Source organism: Serinus canaria, chromosome 9, assembly GCF_022539315.1.
Source record: "Serinus canaria isolate serCan28SL12 chromosome 9, serCan2020, whole genome shotgun sequence".
Taxonomy (NCBI): domain Eukaryota; kingdom Metazoa; phylum Chordata; class Aves; order Passeriformes; family Fringillidae; genus Serinus; species Serinus canaria.
In genome coordinates, this window is record NC_066323.1 from 18,982,937 (window position 1) to 18,997,124 (window position 14,188).

The 14,188-nt window shown below is 42.1% G+C and overlaps 1 protein-coding gene across 1 annotated transcript in view; it reads left to right on the top strand.

Moving 5' to 3' along the window:
* The window catches only part of STAG1 (stromal antigen 1), a 153,754-nt gene that overhangs the window by 118,730 nt on the left and 20,836 nt on the right, over positions 1-14,188 (top strand). Inside the window, 9 exon segments of the mRNA XM_050978174.1 lie at positions 105-222; positions 1,321-1,424; positions 4,291-4,383; positions 4,507-4,596; positions 4,777-4,980; positions 6,167-6,188; positions 6,191-6,236; positions 9,215-9,302; positions 10,614-10,694. Coding sequence (XP_050834131.1) covers positions 105-222; positions 1,321-1,424; positions 4,291-4,383; positions 4,507-4,596; positions 4,777-4,980; positions 6,167-6,188; positions 6,191-6,236; positions 9,215-9,302; positions 10,614-10,694 — 846 coding nt within the window.

A 14,188-nucleotide genomic window follows, 5' to 3' on the forward strand; every position in this document is an offset into this window, starting at 1 on the left:
CATAAGATATGTGCCCAGGACACTCTGTGGCCACATGATTGTGCAAGTTGAACAACTGGTGCTTCTACCAAGAGCTGTACTGATGATTACTTTGGGTTTTCTAGTTGCATGAACATGCAGCGTATTTGGTGGACAGCTTGTGGGAGAGCTCTCAAGAACTGCTGAAAGACTGGGAATGTATGACAGAATTGCTCTTGGAGGAGCCAGTCCAAGGAGAAGAAGGTATTGGCTTAACCCTGTGCTTCCTTGATATTGCATAGTATTGTTAATTATTCCTTAAATACCTCTGCCACCCATAGTGAAACATCTTTTTCTGTTGTGGTTTGTTTGGAAAGCATATTTGAAGATTTTGGATTAATCTATTTTTAATTAATTTTCCTTCAAAAACAGCAATTTGTATTCTATTTTTCTTTTTATTTCTACTGTGGAGGTTTTTTTTAATCAAGTGTGCTGCACTATGGTTCCCTAATATTAAAGGGAGTTTACTCAAGTCTTAACTTGATTTGGTCTGAATGTTTAAATAATTATTTCAATAAATTAAATAGCTAATACAGTTTTGAATAACCAGGCACTTCAGGTGATGCTAGTTAATATGGGGCTTTTCCAGGCAATGTGAACACAGTGAATTCTCAAGTGTAAAAGCAAAGGGGATTCTTTCACCATTAGTTTCAGATTTCCTTTTGCTGATAATAGGCCTGGGTGCACAAAGTAGCCAGGGAGACTGGGGGCAAAGTGTCCTAAGGTTAATGAGTGTCCTCCAAGATCCTTTATAATTCCCCAGGATTCTCCTGCTTCAAGGACCTTCACAGGGCTTAGGTGTTTGAAAAATCAATGTTCCTGGCAAGGTGTGCTCATCATGTCCATGCTGCAAAGCCTGGCCTGTTGGTATGCACCTGCTACAGTGGGGGTATTATAGGGTAATTTCATTAGGAAATGGATTCTGCTTAGCCTAGTGAGGTTTGATCCTCCAAATGTGAGCAGAAGTACTTGCCAAAGAGCAGAGAATTTATGAGGAAGTGACAGTGAATTGTCTGTCACTGTTTCCCCTCCAGGACTCTCCCTTATTTTGTAGATCTTCCCTATGTTCCCCTGCATTGATCCTTTTCTCCAGCCTGATTTCTCTGCGCTGCTTTCACTTCTGCCATGTCCATTTTGCAAGGATGTGAATGGTGGCCGCAAAGCCTCGATGAGTGTGACAGTGTACCTTGTGTGTGGTGTTCGTGCTGCTGTGTGCTCCCCTGTTGTGTGTGCTCCCCTACTGTCCCACACGTGTCCCCGTGGTGCTGCCTTGTCCCCAGTGATGCCCTGTTGTCCCCGCAGCGATGTCGGACCGGCAGGAGAGCGCTCTGATCGAGCTCATGGTGTGCACCATCCGACAGGCTGCTGAGGCACATCCCCCCGTGGGCAGGGGCACCGGCAAGAGGGTGAGTGGGGCTGCAGCTCCTGCCTGTCACCAGAGCATGGGACATATTTGTGACACCGCTTTGGACACTCCTGCAGTAGAGTTTTTTAATTGCTGTTTGCTGTTTCATTTTAACACTCCTTAGAAAAATATTAGAAATTCCGTTTCTGGACACGTTTGCTTTTCTCTTTGTTTGATTTTGGGATTTGCATGGGCAAGTTAAGCAATATAAATTTTCAGCATAAAAGTATTTTTTAATTATATTTTTGGATGTTCTTTTTATCATATCCCTGCCTTATATTTGTAATGTACCCACATCATCAGCCCCTAATGTTAAACCTATGTTAGAGTGGAAAGTGTAGGGGCAGAGCAGGCTGCCTCTGACTGTCTTCCATGAAAACGAATGTGCTGCTAATATGGACATAAAATTTGCAGAAAAGTCAACAGGATCTTCATCATGAGGGTGTTTAAAGCCTGGAACAGGTGCTTAGGGGTTGGTGCCCTTTCCGTGCTTGGTCGTTTTTGAGACCTGACTAGACAAAGCCCTGATCCTCCCACTGTGACCCCTGGGCTGGCTCTGCTTTGAGCAGGAGGGGTGGGAGTGGGACCATTCTGAATGTGTGTGTGCTTTTAGGCATCCATCCTCTTAGGCCTCTTCCACTGAGTGCCCTAAAAATTTCAGAACTTTACATTCTGGCCAAATTGCCTCTTTAGTTTATTTTATAGTGGCTGTTTGAGCACCAGTAGAAAGCCATTCCTATGGCTGGACATGCAGTTTTAAACACTTCATTCTTAGTCACAGGGTCAGGGTAATAACAGGCTTTCAGCTGTATTTTCCATAAATACAGCATCTATGTTCCAAAGCAGTCTCAGCTTCTTAAACATATTCACCTGATTTTTGGTAGTCCCCATCTTATTTAGGATAGACGAAAGTGGAATAAACCCACGTGAACATATGGTTCTCCTTTTAGCATCCATCCTAAATAATCATAACTAGTTTATTAAATCTGTGGCTTTAACAAAGATGAAATCTGCAGAGTCTTGGCATTCTGTATTGCTAAAATAATGCAGTTACTTTACTTCGGAATTTTTTATGTGCCAGAGCAGATTAGTCTCATGTCCAGAAACAGCATCCCAGGAAAAGCTCCAAGAAGCCATCAGTTTCAACATGCTTTATGTACTTTAATTTATAAAGTGTGTTCTTAGGAATTCCTAATTTATTAAAACATTTCAGGGTTAAGGAGGGAATCCATGAAAGCACTTACTGAAATTTACACAAGCATGTCTTATCTTTTGTTACAAAAACTGTATTGTAAGCACAAGTTTTTTGTCTCAAGCTGCAAACCTTTCTAGCAGTCAAAGTGACCTTTAAATTAAAAAAAAAAATCATGTTGGTTATTTTCTGTTTGGGGTACTAAATAATGTCATTATTAACTTCACAGGTATTTTCTCTTCCTCAAGAGATTTACAGCTCAATTCACTGAAGTTCAACAAATTGCTTAGTCTTAAGTTTTCAATGTCTGTATTTGGAGCTAAAGAAAACAGATCAGTAAAACAAATTCCACCTTCTGAAGGATGATCAAAAGAGCCTGGAAGTCATGCTGGGGACACAGATCAATTCTCAGTGCCAGGGAACAGCTGTATTTGGTCCCAAGAACACGACTGGGCTGTCAGGGTTGGGATTCTGACCTGGTTTTGCACTGCTCTGAGCTTGGCTGGTGCTGCCCTGGTGGGTGTGCAGGGCCTGAAGCTGCTCTGGAGCCATCTCTGCACCTTGCCCTGTGCAAGTAGTGGTCTTGTCCTGGTCACTGATCCATTCCCCCCCACTTCCATGGCTGTTTTGGGTTCCTGCTGGCACAGTGCCTGGCATCCCAGCACATTCCTTGTGTCCAGCTGCTCCTCCTCCCTTGCAGCCTTGCAGAGCCACATAGAAGTGACACTTAGCTTTTGCTTCTTCTCACTTAGACCATGAGTTGTAACTCATGGTCTAAGTGAGAAGAAGCAAAAGCTAAGTGGTAACTGCAGGGTTCTCTGCCTTGGGATGGTAACTGCAGGGTTCTCTGCCTTGTCCCTGGAGATGCATCCTGTCTCACAATCCCACAACTTCTTCTCTGAGTTGAAAGGGAATAGATTTCTGATTAAGCACTCACCTTCTTGTGAAATAGTTTCTCCTCTGACTTTAGCTTGTAACCCTTACTGTGCAGTCTGGCTGATTGGCTACATGTGAATCATTAGCTAACTTGACTTTTTTGTTATCATTATTTGTTCTCAGAAGTATTCATTTCTTTCCTGAAGCCAGATCTAATCTTTGATGAAGCATGCTGGTTTGATTATTGTCTCTCTGTTCAAGGGGGTTTGTTCTGACAGCATTAGTGCTTCAGTACCTCGCTGTGAACTTGGATGCACATTCTCACTGAGAATTCCATTCCATTTAGAGAGGAGGCCATGAATCTGCTAATGAAATTCATTGTTACAGTGTGGTTTGGTTTTGGTTTTCTTAATTATACTTCAGTTTGCCCTGAGGTCTTACATTAATGCTTGGTTTAATGTGTGAAAGCCAGAGTTCAGTACAGTTGGAAGCAATAGCAAAAATTCCACTGACTGGGGTTGTATTTGAATTTCAGTCCTAAAAAGATGATGTGTGGAGACAGTGTCATACTGGGTGATACAGTATTTTCCTTTTCAATCACAGCTGCTTAGGACACACAGGCCTCCCTCTTTAATCACTTTTCAGCCCAAATGTTTTTTGAGTTTTTTCATTCCCTCCTCATGTGATTTATTAAAAAATACACTTGCATGGGTTTTTGTTTGTAATACAATATTTAGACAGTTAATGATTGCTGTATGCAGAAAATGTATTTACTGTTGTTATGTTTGATCACTTCCAGGTCTTGACAGCAAAAGAAAGAAAAACTCAGATAGACGACAGAAATAAATTGACTGAGCATTTCATTATTGCACTTCCCATGCTGCTATCAAAGGTACTGTTTTCAACAAAATAAATCTTTCACTGGGATTTACAGCTGTCTTTAAATTTCTGATTCTGCAGTGCAGGAGTTTTTTTTGACTTCCCTGTTGTTTGTTTTGTTGCCATGATGTTCCAGTATTCCGCTGACGCCGAGAAGGTTGCAAACCTCCTGCAAATCCCTCAGTACTTTGACCTGGAAATCTACAGCACAGGCAGAATGGAGAAGGTATTGTGCCTTGGGCAGGAGGTGTGACTGCTCTCAGGTGTGACCCCTGTTCAGGCCCTCAGTGCTGTGCCTTTGTTTGGCACGTGAGCAATGCAGCCTTGGTTGGGTGTCCTGGCAGTGGCTTTGCTCAGTGTCATTGTCCCATTGAGGGGAAAGCTGAAGTTCTTTTCTGCTCTGCAGCATCTGGATGCCTTACTGAAGCAGATTAAGTTTGTTGTGGAAAAGCATGTGGAATCAGATGTTTTGGAAGCCTGCAGCAAAACCTACAGCATCCTCTGCAGTGAGGAATACACCATCCAGAACAGAGTTGACATAGCCCACAGCCAACTTATTGATGAATTTGTGGATCGATTTAACCATTCTGTAGAGGATCTACTGCAGGAGGTTTGTTTTCTTAAAATTGTTGAACTGCCTAAAATATGGTAGGATAAGCTACAGAAAAACATTCTTGGCAAGCCATGAAATGACCCATCTGAAGATGCAGTGCAGCAGCAGCTATTTCATAATTATTTGGAGCCACTTCTCCCTGTGGAAAGTCCCTTACAGTAGCCATTAAGCCTTCAAATCAGTGGTGGTGAAAACAAGACTGTGGGACAATCCTGCTTCTAAAAATTTAGTTGAGTAATAAAACAGTCCACATAAGGAATTAAGTGGATTAATGGGTGAAAGATGATGAAAAATGCAGAGGAAGTTGTACTTACATTAATTTTTTTAGTGATTCCCATGGTCCCAGATGCATATGTAAGCAGCAAAATCAAGATTGGATTATGCTTTGAATAGAAGAGAGGATTTAAGAAAATATGTATGATGGCATATTAAAAGAGCCCTGGAAAGAGTAAAGGAGACAGGTCTGAAACCTGGAAGAACAAGAACAGCAGTAGCAAGGATTTAAAGTTCTGGCCTTTGTGATACTCTTTTTTAAGTGATATTTGTTTGAATATTGAATAGATTTATTGAAATAAATCTATTTCATCATTTTAAAGGCATTTTAAATTTTAAAAATTGCATACTGGTGCCTAAGCAATTATCTGGGCTGATAATGAGAGAAACATTGATTGACAATTGCATCTGAAGGCAGGAAGATATTTTAATTGTTAGGTTTTTAGATGGAAAAGAAATTATCCAAGTGAGATGGAGAAGAAGAATTGTTGCAAGTGGGTTTCTTATTTTAGAAAATTGCTGGAAATACCTTATTTTCACTTGCTTCACTTAGGGAGTTTGCTGTTTAGTTAACAGAAAATTCTAAAGTTGTGCTGTGGCATGTTCATCAGCTAGTGATTAAAGCTGGTTGTTCAGTCTTTTTTATAAAATAAGATAGAACTCAGATTTTGGTCTTTAGAATGATTTCTATTGCTAAAGGTTTGGCTATTAATACAGTGATAATGTTGTCAGATGATCTTGCTTGTTTTTTAGTGCTGTGCAGTGGCTACTTAAATATTATGGAATCTACATAAAAGTCACTGAAAATTTTGGAGACAGTTTTGGTATCAGTATAAACCCATTACTGCCTGTCAGTAATGTGCTGGGCTGAATTGCTGGGCTCTCCTCATGGATTGCCTTTCCTTTGCAGGGAGAAGAAGCTGATGATGATGACATTACAATGTGCTCTCCACACTGAAGAGGTTGACATCTTTTCACAAGTAGGTGCTGTCTTCCCTCACAAATGTATGATGTTAATTTTATCCTTTCAGCAAGTATCAGCAGTGTCAGATGTGGGGAAATGAGAACACACATGGCCTGAAATCTGAAGTGGAGATGGAGGAGTGACTGGTGGTGTTTGTCAGTAGAAGTGTTTGGGTTGATCTGGATCCTTGCTCAGTTTGTGCCATGACCTTGGCAGGTGGGATTTGCAAGTGGCACCCCCTCCCTTGCACCCAGTGCTCTTACACCCATGAGTAAATTACTACAGGTCCTGCTCCCCTGCCTGGCACAGTCAGGGCACAAGGGACACTTCTCTGCCACAAACCTGTGCTTTGGGCATCAGCTTAGGGAGCCTACAGTGCCTTTGAGCTACTTCTCCTCAAAATTATAGAATTAATTAGTAGCAGTAGAGATAATAATTAATAGTTTATGGTGAGAGCCTGGCAGATGCATTTCCTTCCTGCAGTTGAATGTTGGCCAAATTTCCCTGTGTGGATTGCACAGAATCTCCCTCACCAGGCACAATTGAGCTTTTCAGGTTCCTGCTGCTCTCAGACCTATGGGCATCCTCAGCATGTGCAGAGCAACCTGGAGAACTTCACTGGAACTGCGAATTCTGGAGCACAGCACAAAGGCCTGATCTTCCCTCTGACTGCAGGAAGCATTTGCTTTGTCAGCCTGAGAGAAAGCTTCATGTGCATGCAGGTGGCAGAGAGCCACAAATCATTTCTTCTTTATCACAATGTAGGAGTGATGCTAAATGAAACCTCAGTAGAGAAATTAGACTGTGTCAGTAGCACAGCTGTTCAAAGCCCAAGGTACAGCTTCCCTCTCTTTGTGCATCTTGAAGAAGTGGAGCAGTTTGGTGGGTGGAAAGGGCACTTCTTGGCAAATAAACTTTTCTAAGCTGTTTCATGCCACATTTGAGAAAAACCATGAAACTGGTTCCTTTACTTCACCTGCCTCTTGTCTGGCAAAAATGTGCTGCAGCAGACAGGGCTGCCCTAAGAATGAAAAGAAACCTTGGATGAAATACTTGAACTTGTGTATTGAAATCCATGAAGAGTCTGACATGGAAGGAACTAAAGGAAAATTATGTGTTGTGTGAATTTTCTTCCTGAACTTCTGTGGAGAATTGTGTGGTGTCCAAGATGCCTTTATAACTGGTTTTGATGGCTAAGTAGCTCAAAAGAGATAAAGAGGAACCAGAATATGCCTAACTGTAATGTGGAGGCTCTGCTTTAAGAAAGTTTCAATTGAAAGGCTGTGTGTAAGTTGTACATAGTTAGAATTTTTCAGCTCTGGAAGCTGAAGAGCCGTTCCTGAGCTCAGCTGTAAGGCAGAGGGCAGGGAGCTGAGTATCCCCAGCTGTGAGGACATGGCCCCTGTGCTGCCTGCCTGATGGGGAATGTCTGAACTGAAAAGGCAGGAATGAGACAGTTTTTCCTGTCATATTCTCTGTAGGATAATCTGTGCAGGCATCTGCCTCTGCACACCAAGGAGACTTTACTGCTTCAATTACAGTGCTGTAATTAAGGAAGTACCACTCTGCCTTGCTGGCAACCCTGTGATTTATGGAAGCAGCATCCCTGTGCTTAATATCTCCAGTCAGAGGCAGCTCTCTGGCAGCCTCTAATTTATCTATGAAACATTTTATTTTAGTACCTCAAAGACCATCTAAGTCTGCAAAATATTTTTGCACTTTTTATATTTTTAGTTCCAGTATTCTTTTTAAGTTTTCCTATTCTGTTAGTGGATTTGAACTGGGAGTTAAGGTGCACCTTGGCTTTAATGGCCCAGCCCTGGAGTGCACAGTGCACTCTGATGGTTGTTTTCTGTGAAGCTCTTACCAGTGACATTTTGACATTTTCCAGGGCTAGCATGCCTCCAGCATGGGAGGTGTTTCATGGCAGGGCTTCCAAAAAGACCTGGGCATTGCCAGTGCTGAGTTCAGCCTCTGTCCCTTTTGGAACTAGGGAGTTTCTCCCTCTGGCCTGGCAAGGCAGTAAAGGGTTTGACCCAGGGCAGGCACAGGGTGGGAGGAGTGAGCTTGGCTGCATGATCCAGGTGCTGGGATGAGTCAGATGCAAGAGGCTGCTGCATCCAGTTGAGACTCCCAATTCAGTCTCAGTATCCCTCCTTCCAGGTGAGCATTTCAATCAGCAAGTTTCTGATTATTCTGAGCTGGCTTGCTCTTTTATAGACATATTATAAACTGTTTCAAATTATTTCTGTTTATTTTCACTGCAGAAAAATGTTTTAAACCTAAATTTACTTGCTGAGAGAGTATTTTTGTCTTTCAGGCAACCTGATGTTTTTCAGTTTCTTCTGTATTTCTCACTTCTCTATTAACAAGCCATGTCATGAGCTGTTGAGGTCTGTAAGGCTACAGCCTTACAGAGTATTTGTCCCTAATGTCATTTTTATTCCTCTCATTGATGAAATCAGGTTGGTGCAACTGAAGTGTGGAACAGTGAGTGGGGTGGCAGCCACCATCTCTATCTCATGTCCATCTGTTATCATATGGTCTCACTTCAGGTATTCAGGGTATTTATATCTAGTGGTCATGTGTATTATGTTTTTCCAAATGAGACAGTAGAAAAATATACAACTTCATTTTGCTTAAAGCCATTTTTATTCAGTAGATATTGATAGAGCTTGGCTGTAGCTTCTGCTCCAATGCCAGAGAAGGGTTTTCAGGAGTTCTGTCAATATTTCCAATAGAGGAAAGATAACTTAGAGCAGCTATGCTTAAGTAGCTTTATAGGTGTATGGTATGGAGAGAGTTTATCTCCTCCCTAAAAAAGTCTCATGTAGTAAAACATTTTTCCTGGATTATCAGAAAGCCTGACTTGGGCTTTTAACATGGAGTGAGCTGCTGTGCAGCTGCTTGGTCAGCTGTGGAAACCACCAAAGCTCTCTGGGCTGGGGGTTCTGAGGAACACAATTAATCCCTCTTTATTTCCTCTTGTTCCAGTGCTCATGATCTGACCAAATGGGATCTGTTCAGTAACTGCTACAGATTGCTGAGAACTGGAATTGAACATGGAGCTATGCCAGAACAGGTACCCTTAACAGCACCTGCACTGCATCACTGAGGTGTCTGTATTCTTGTATTCTAAACCTCAAGTCTGCTTGTACAGAATTCAGAAGCTCCATGTGTGGTTTTTGAGCTCCTTCCTTCCCCTTTCTCATCTGTGAAGTTGGGAATAGCTGATGTTCCTGACTCTGAAAAGCAGTGCATCAATCCTGATGTTCACACTGAAACCCAACATTGTAAGCCTTGGCTGCAATTAGAATGATCACAAATTATTATTGCATTGAAGGTAAGATGAAAGCTTATGAAAACCAGGAAACTGGAACATCCTAGTGGAGTTCTTTTAGTGAGCACATCTTGGACTTTATTCCTCAGAGTTGAGTTTTTGTTTCTCATGGATGAACATAGGAGCCACCTCATATTCTCCCATGATTCCTGTTTAAACTGCAGAATTCCTACTTCAGCATTTAAGCATTCTAAGTTTTGATTTTGTTTCAGTTAGAAGCCAGTTGTTAATTCTAACTCAGCTTCATTTAGATAAAAGAAATTCTCATGAAATTCTGAACAAGAATTTTGTAGAAAGGACCCCAAGAGGAGGCATTGCCACACAGTGTGTGAAAGTGCTCTCTCTGCACTTGCTGCTTCATGCTGGAGTTGTGCTACCTGGAGGGACAGGGCTGGCAGATAAAACCTGTCCATGCAGCTGCCAGCCATCCTCAGTTTCTGGGTCTGTCTGTGTGTGGCTCTCCAAATGCCTTCATAAGATTTTAGGGGAAAGGTCCTGAAATCTGAGCTCTGCTCAGTATTTCTTCCTGCAGTCCACCCTGAGTAATTTGGCAGTTGTAGCACCTCCTCTGGATTTGAACTGTTCAGGAGACACTGTGGATGCTTTTCTGGGCACCAGGGATTTGACCCTGGTCTTCTCCATGGGACAAGTTGTATTTTCTCCCTTTTTTGAGCAAATGGGCTACATGTTCATCTGCCAGTGGAACAGATTTCCATGCTCTTTAATAGTGAAGCCAGATATAGAGATATTTCAACAGATGCTTTTGACCTGGGAGATGTAGGTGTTGGGTTGTACTTCTGTCACACTGTGACACCCTCTCCTACTGTAGCCCAGTGCAGTTTTCTGGTGTTTCCCAGCATTTACACGGTATTTTTTTGCCTCTACTTGGCTGATTTCTTATTGCACCAAACCAACCAAGGAAAAACTTGATACCCTTGGAAATAAGAAGTGCTAAGAGCTGCTCCTGTCTTTTCACCACAGAGTGCCTGATACACTTCCTGCTGTGCCTGCTGTTAGCAGCATGCTGAGATTCTGTGTGTTCTTGTGTTACAGATCGTTGTCCAGGCACTGCAGTGTTCCCACTACTCTATTCTCTGGCAGCTGGTAAAAATCACTGAGGGCTCCCCTTCCAAAGTAAGTGGCCATTTGATCAAACAGATTTTACTGACAGGACACAACTTACCTAGAAAGGTGTTGCACCTGATTTCTTTGTAACTTCCATTCTTGCCATTGTTTGTTGTCATTTATAACATATAAAATGTTGTTCAGATTTCTTCCGTGTTTCAGGATCTATTTAACATCATGCATATGTCTAAGCAATGTAAATAGTTTTTATCAGGATTTTATAGCAGCTGATTATTATATTTTTATTGCTGAGGATAATTAACACACTTTATTGTGAGGGCTGCAGTTTGCATGGCTGATAAGGAATGTTGACATGAACAGTTGTGAGCAATACTGTTGATCTGTAGACCACAGATAGCTTAATCTTGTTGTGATAAGTTACTTTGCTTACTCTCTACTTACACCCTTTATGTTGCAATAGAAATGGCAAGGAAGTAACAATTGCTAATAAAAAGCCAATGCACAAAAAGTATGGTCAGGACAAGGTGACATGTGACTTTTCCAGGACCTTTGTGCATGCTTAGTTCCAGCATTAGTGCCCTGCAGCTCTTCAGAGTGGCAGCAGCCTCAGCTTAGGGCAAAGAGGCAACCACAGACCTGCTGCAGCTGGAGCACTTTGCTATCAAACTTTCCACTCTAGTTTATTCACTGTGAAAATAGATCTGATCTGCTCTGTATCTGGCATTTCATCCATTGGGAAATCATTTTGCCCATGGCTGGTTTATAAGTCATTATTTAGGCTTGGAAATTGGTAGACATTAAAGGGCACCTTTGTCTACCTAAACTTGTAAGGTTTAGGTAGACAAAGGCATTAACAGAGGCATCTCAGAATGAAAAACATTTATTTTGTGGGTATTTTTGAAGTATTCAGGCTTTTACAGCAACATTTCTGGCACAGCAGTTTAATATGTAGGTCCATGCAGGTTTCCAGGAATACTTTGCTGTTTCTACAATGGTCTCAGGGCAGAGAGGGGTGATGGTGTGTAGCATGTGGCATCTTTAGTAGACCAATGGATATAGGTGCCAGAAGTTGAGAGGCTTTTGGACTCACAAGCCTTTCAGGTTTGAGATAAAAGCAGAAGATTACAAAGCAAAAGACCAGCTGAAAGCAATTGGTGGTTTCTGTTTAGATACAAATCAGGTAAACTCTGACAGGGGAGGAAAGAGTCCTTGGTACCTGTAGAGGAGGGGTGAGAGCAGGGAGGGGAGAGGTAGTAACAGAGTTAGGAGGAGAATTAGTGGGAAAGGAAGGAAGTTAAAGATGAAAATGGAGAGAAGGGAATTTATAAGATGTTGTAAAACTAATCCGAAGTCTTTGTTTTTCTATATCCCAGAGATTTATGAATTTTTGTTCTCAGGCTCAGGTTTCAAAGATGATCTTTTAGCTTTCCCTTGAACAGTCAGGCTGTGAGATCAGAGATGGAGGGATTGATTTGTAAGAAATGTTCATCTGCTGCCAGCTGGGTCATTTGTGTGACCTCATGCTGGCAGTAGTAGCTGCTCTGTTTCACCTCATGAGGTCCCATTTAGGCAGTCAATGCACAGGATGAAGTATAGGAACATTTTGGAGTTGTAAGTACAGTGCTTTGCAGCCATCAGGTGCACCTTTTTTTGCAGGGAGTTTGCAGGTGAGATGGGGAATTCTGGCAAGGTTTCCTTCAAAGTGAATTATTTGGCTGCAGTTCAGAATTGCTTGGTAATTTTTGTACCTTGTATTGATTCTGTGGTGCAGTCATACTTGACAACCATAGGCATACACTGGGAGCAGAGTCAGTTTGGAATGAAGTTATTTTTTGTCTGGTGTTCAAATGGCTTCCAAAATACAGCTGTGTCCTGAGAGAAGTGCCCTGGTTTGGGAGCTGTCCTGGGCATTATGGCCAAGCCAGGACACATTGCTGTGTGAGGGATACCTCAGTACAGCTGTTGGGCATGTTCTGGATCATGGCTCCCTACCTGATCCAGCTGTTTTGGACTGGAGCCTCCATGTCTGGCAGGGAAAAACTCAACTCTTGTGGTTTAAATCTAATTAGGATCAAATCAGCTCATTGATTTCTTAACAGCACATAATTGACCTACAGCCAGTGCCACACAGCTCCAGGATAACTATCAGCTCTACAGAATACAGGAGCAGAATATTGGACACTTCTATAATGTTAATGAGCACCTACAAATTCCAAACTTGCCTTTCAGCTGGTCACAGGTTACTGAAGTCCCCTCCCCAAGTTACACACAAAGAGCTCTTGTTTCTCCAGGCTGTTAGCAGGGGGTGAGGTGCTCCTCACTGCTCAATATCATTTGTAAATAGAGCCAAAGGGAGTATCTTTGATACATTTTTATCAGCATAAAAATGTATCAAAGGCATTTAGCAGGAGGGTGATAATTAATGATTATTTGAAGTATTAAGAAAGTCCAAATTCTCTGGCCAACAACAAAGATTTTATCAGTTAAATACAGCAGAGAGTTGGGGTAGAGTTATTTTGAAACACTTCTTCAAGCCAGCCTGTGGAGAGAAGGGTGTCCTGTGGAGTCACCTTGGTGTCTAAAATCTGAAAGGAAAAATTGGTTACTGAAAGGAAGGCTGCAGCAGATAAGAATGAAATGTGTAAACCTTGAAATATCCACAGTCTGATGTTGTAACCTTTGGTCTCCCTCTGTCCATATTCACTGGAGGCTGAGGCTGTTTGTGCAAACTGGTGCTCTTTGGGGGAGCCAGCACTGTCCTGGGGGGAGAAAGCTCATCCTCCATAGCTTGTGGGAGCAGCCTGTTATAGCCTGGAGGAGAACTCCTCCTCAGGTAGAAAGGGGTTTGAGGGTGGTTCCAAGGGAAAGTGGTAATTTCTCCCCTGGAATTCTCTCTTCTGTCAGTCTGGGGAAGCAGGTACAGTCCTGAGGCAGGAGACTTGTGGATTAGAGCAGACACTTGTTTCCACCTGGATTTCTTCAGCCATATCCCAGGTACCCAGGACATTGTACTGTGCACTTGTATGTGTCTTGTATGTACTGAGAAGGAAATACTTGCAGAACAATAGAGTCCTAAAACTTGGAACAGTAAAAATAAAGCATGACTAGAGCAAACATTGAGAGGCAAGACAGAGGTCAGCCAGTTGTGAGTAAGCAGCTGCCAGAGTAGCCAAATGCTTGGCTATGTGTGATTGGTGGGCAGAGGACTTAGGAGACCTGGTTTAAAAAGGGGTTTAAAGAACAATGTGGTGACTTGGTGACTTTTCATATTTATATGGGCATGATGACAGAAGGCACAAAAAGCTAAAGGGAAGAAAAAAGTCACAAGGTACAAAAGGTTGGGCCATTTTCCACAGTTGGAGTGGAAGCTGAGAGTTCTTCAGCCCTGTGAAGTTGAAGTTAATACTGCAAATAATAAATACTTCAGAGGAAAAGCAGAGAGCACATAGGGAGAAGAGGATGGGGTTTGTGTGATGAACATAGCAAAAGCACAGCATTTTAAAATTACTTCAATGGAAAAATCAAGCTTTAATTTAAAGCTA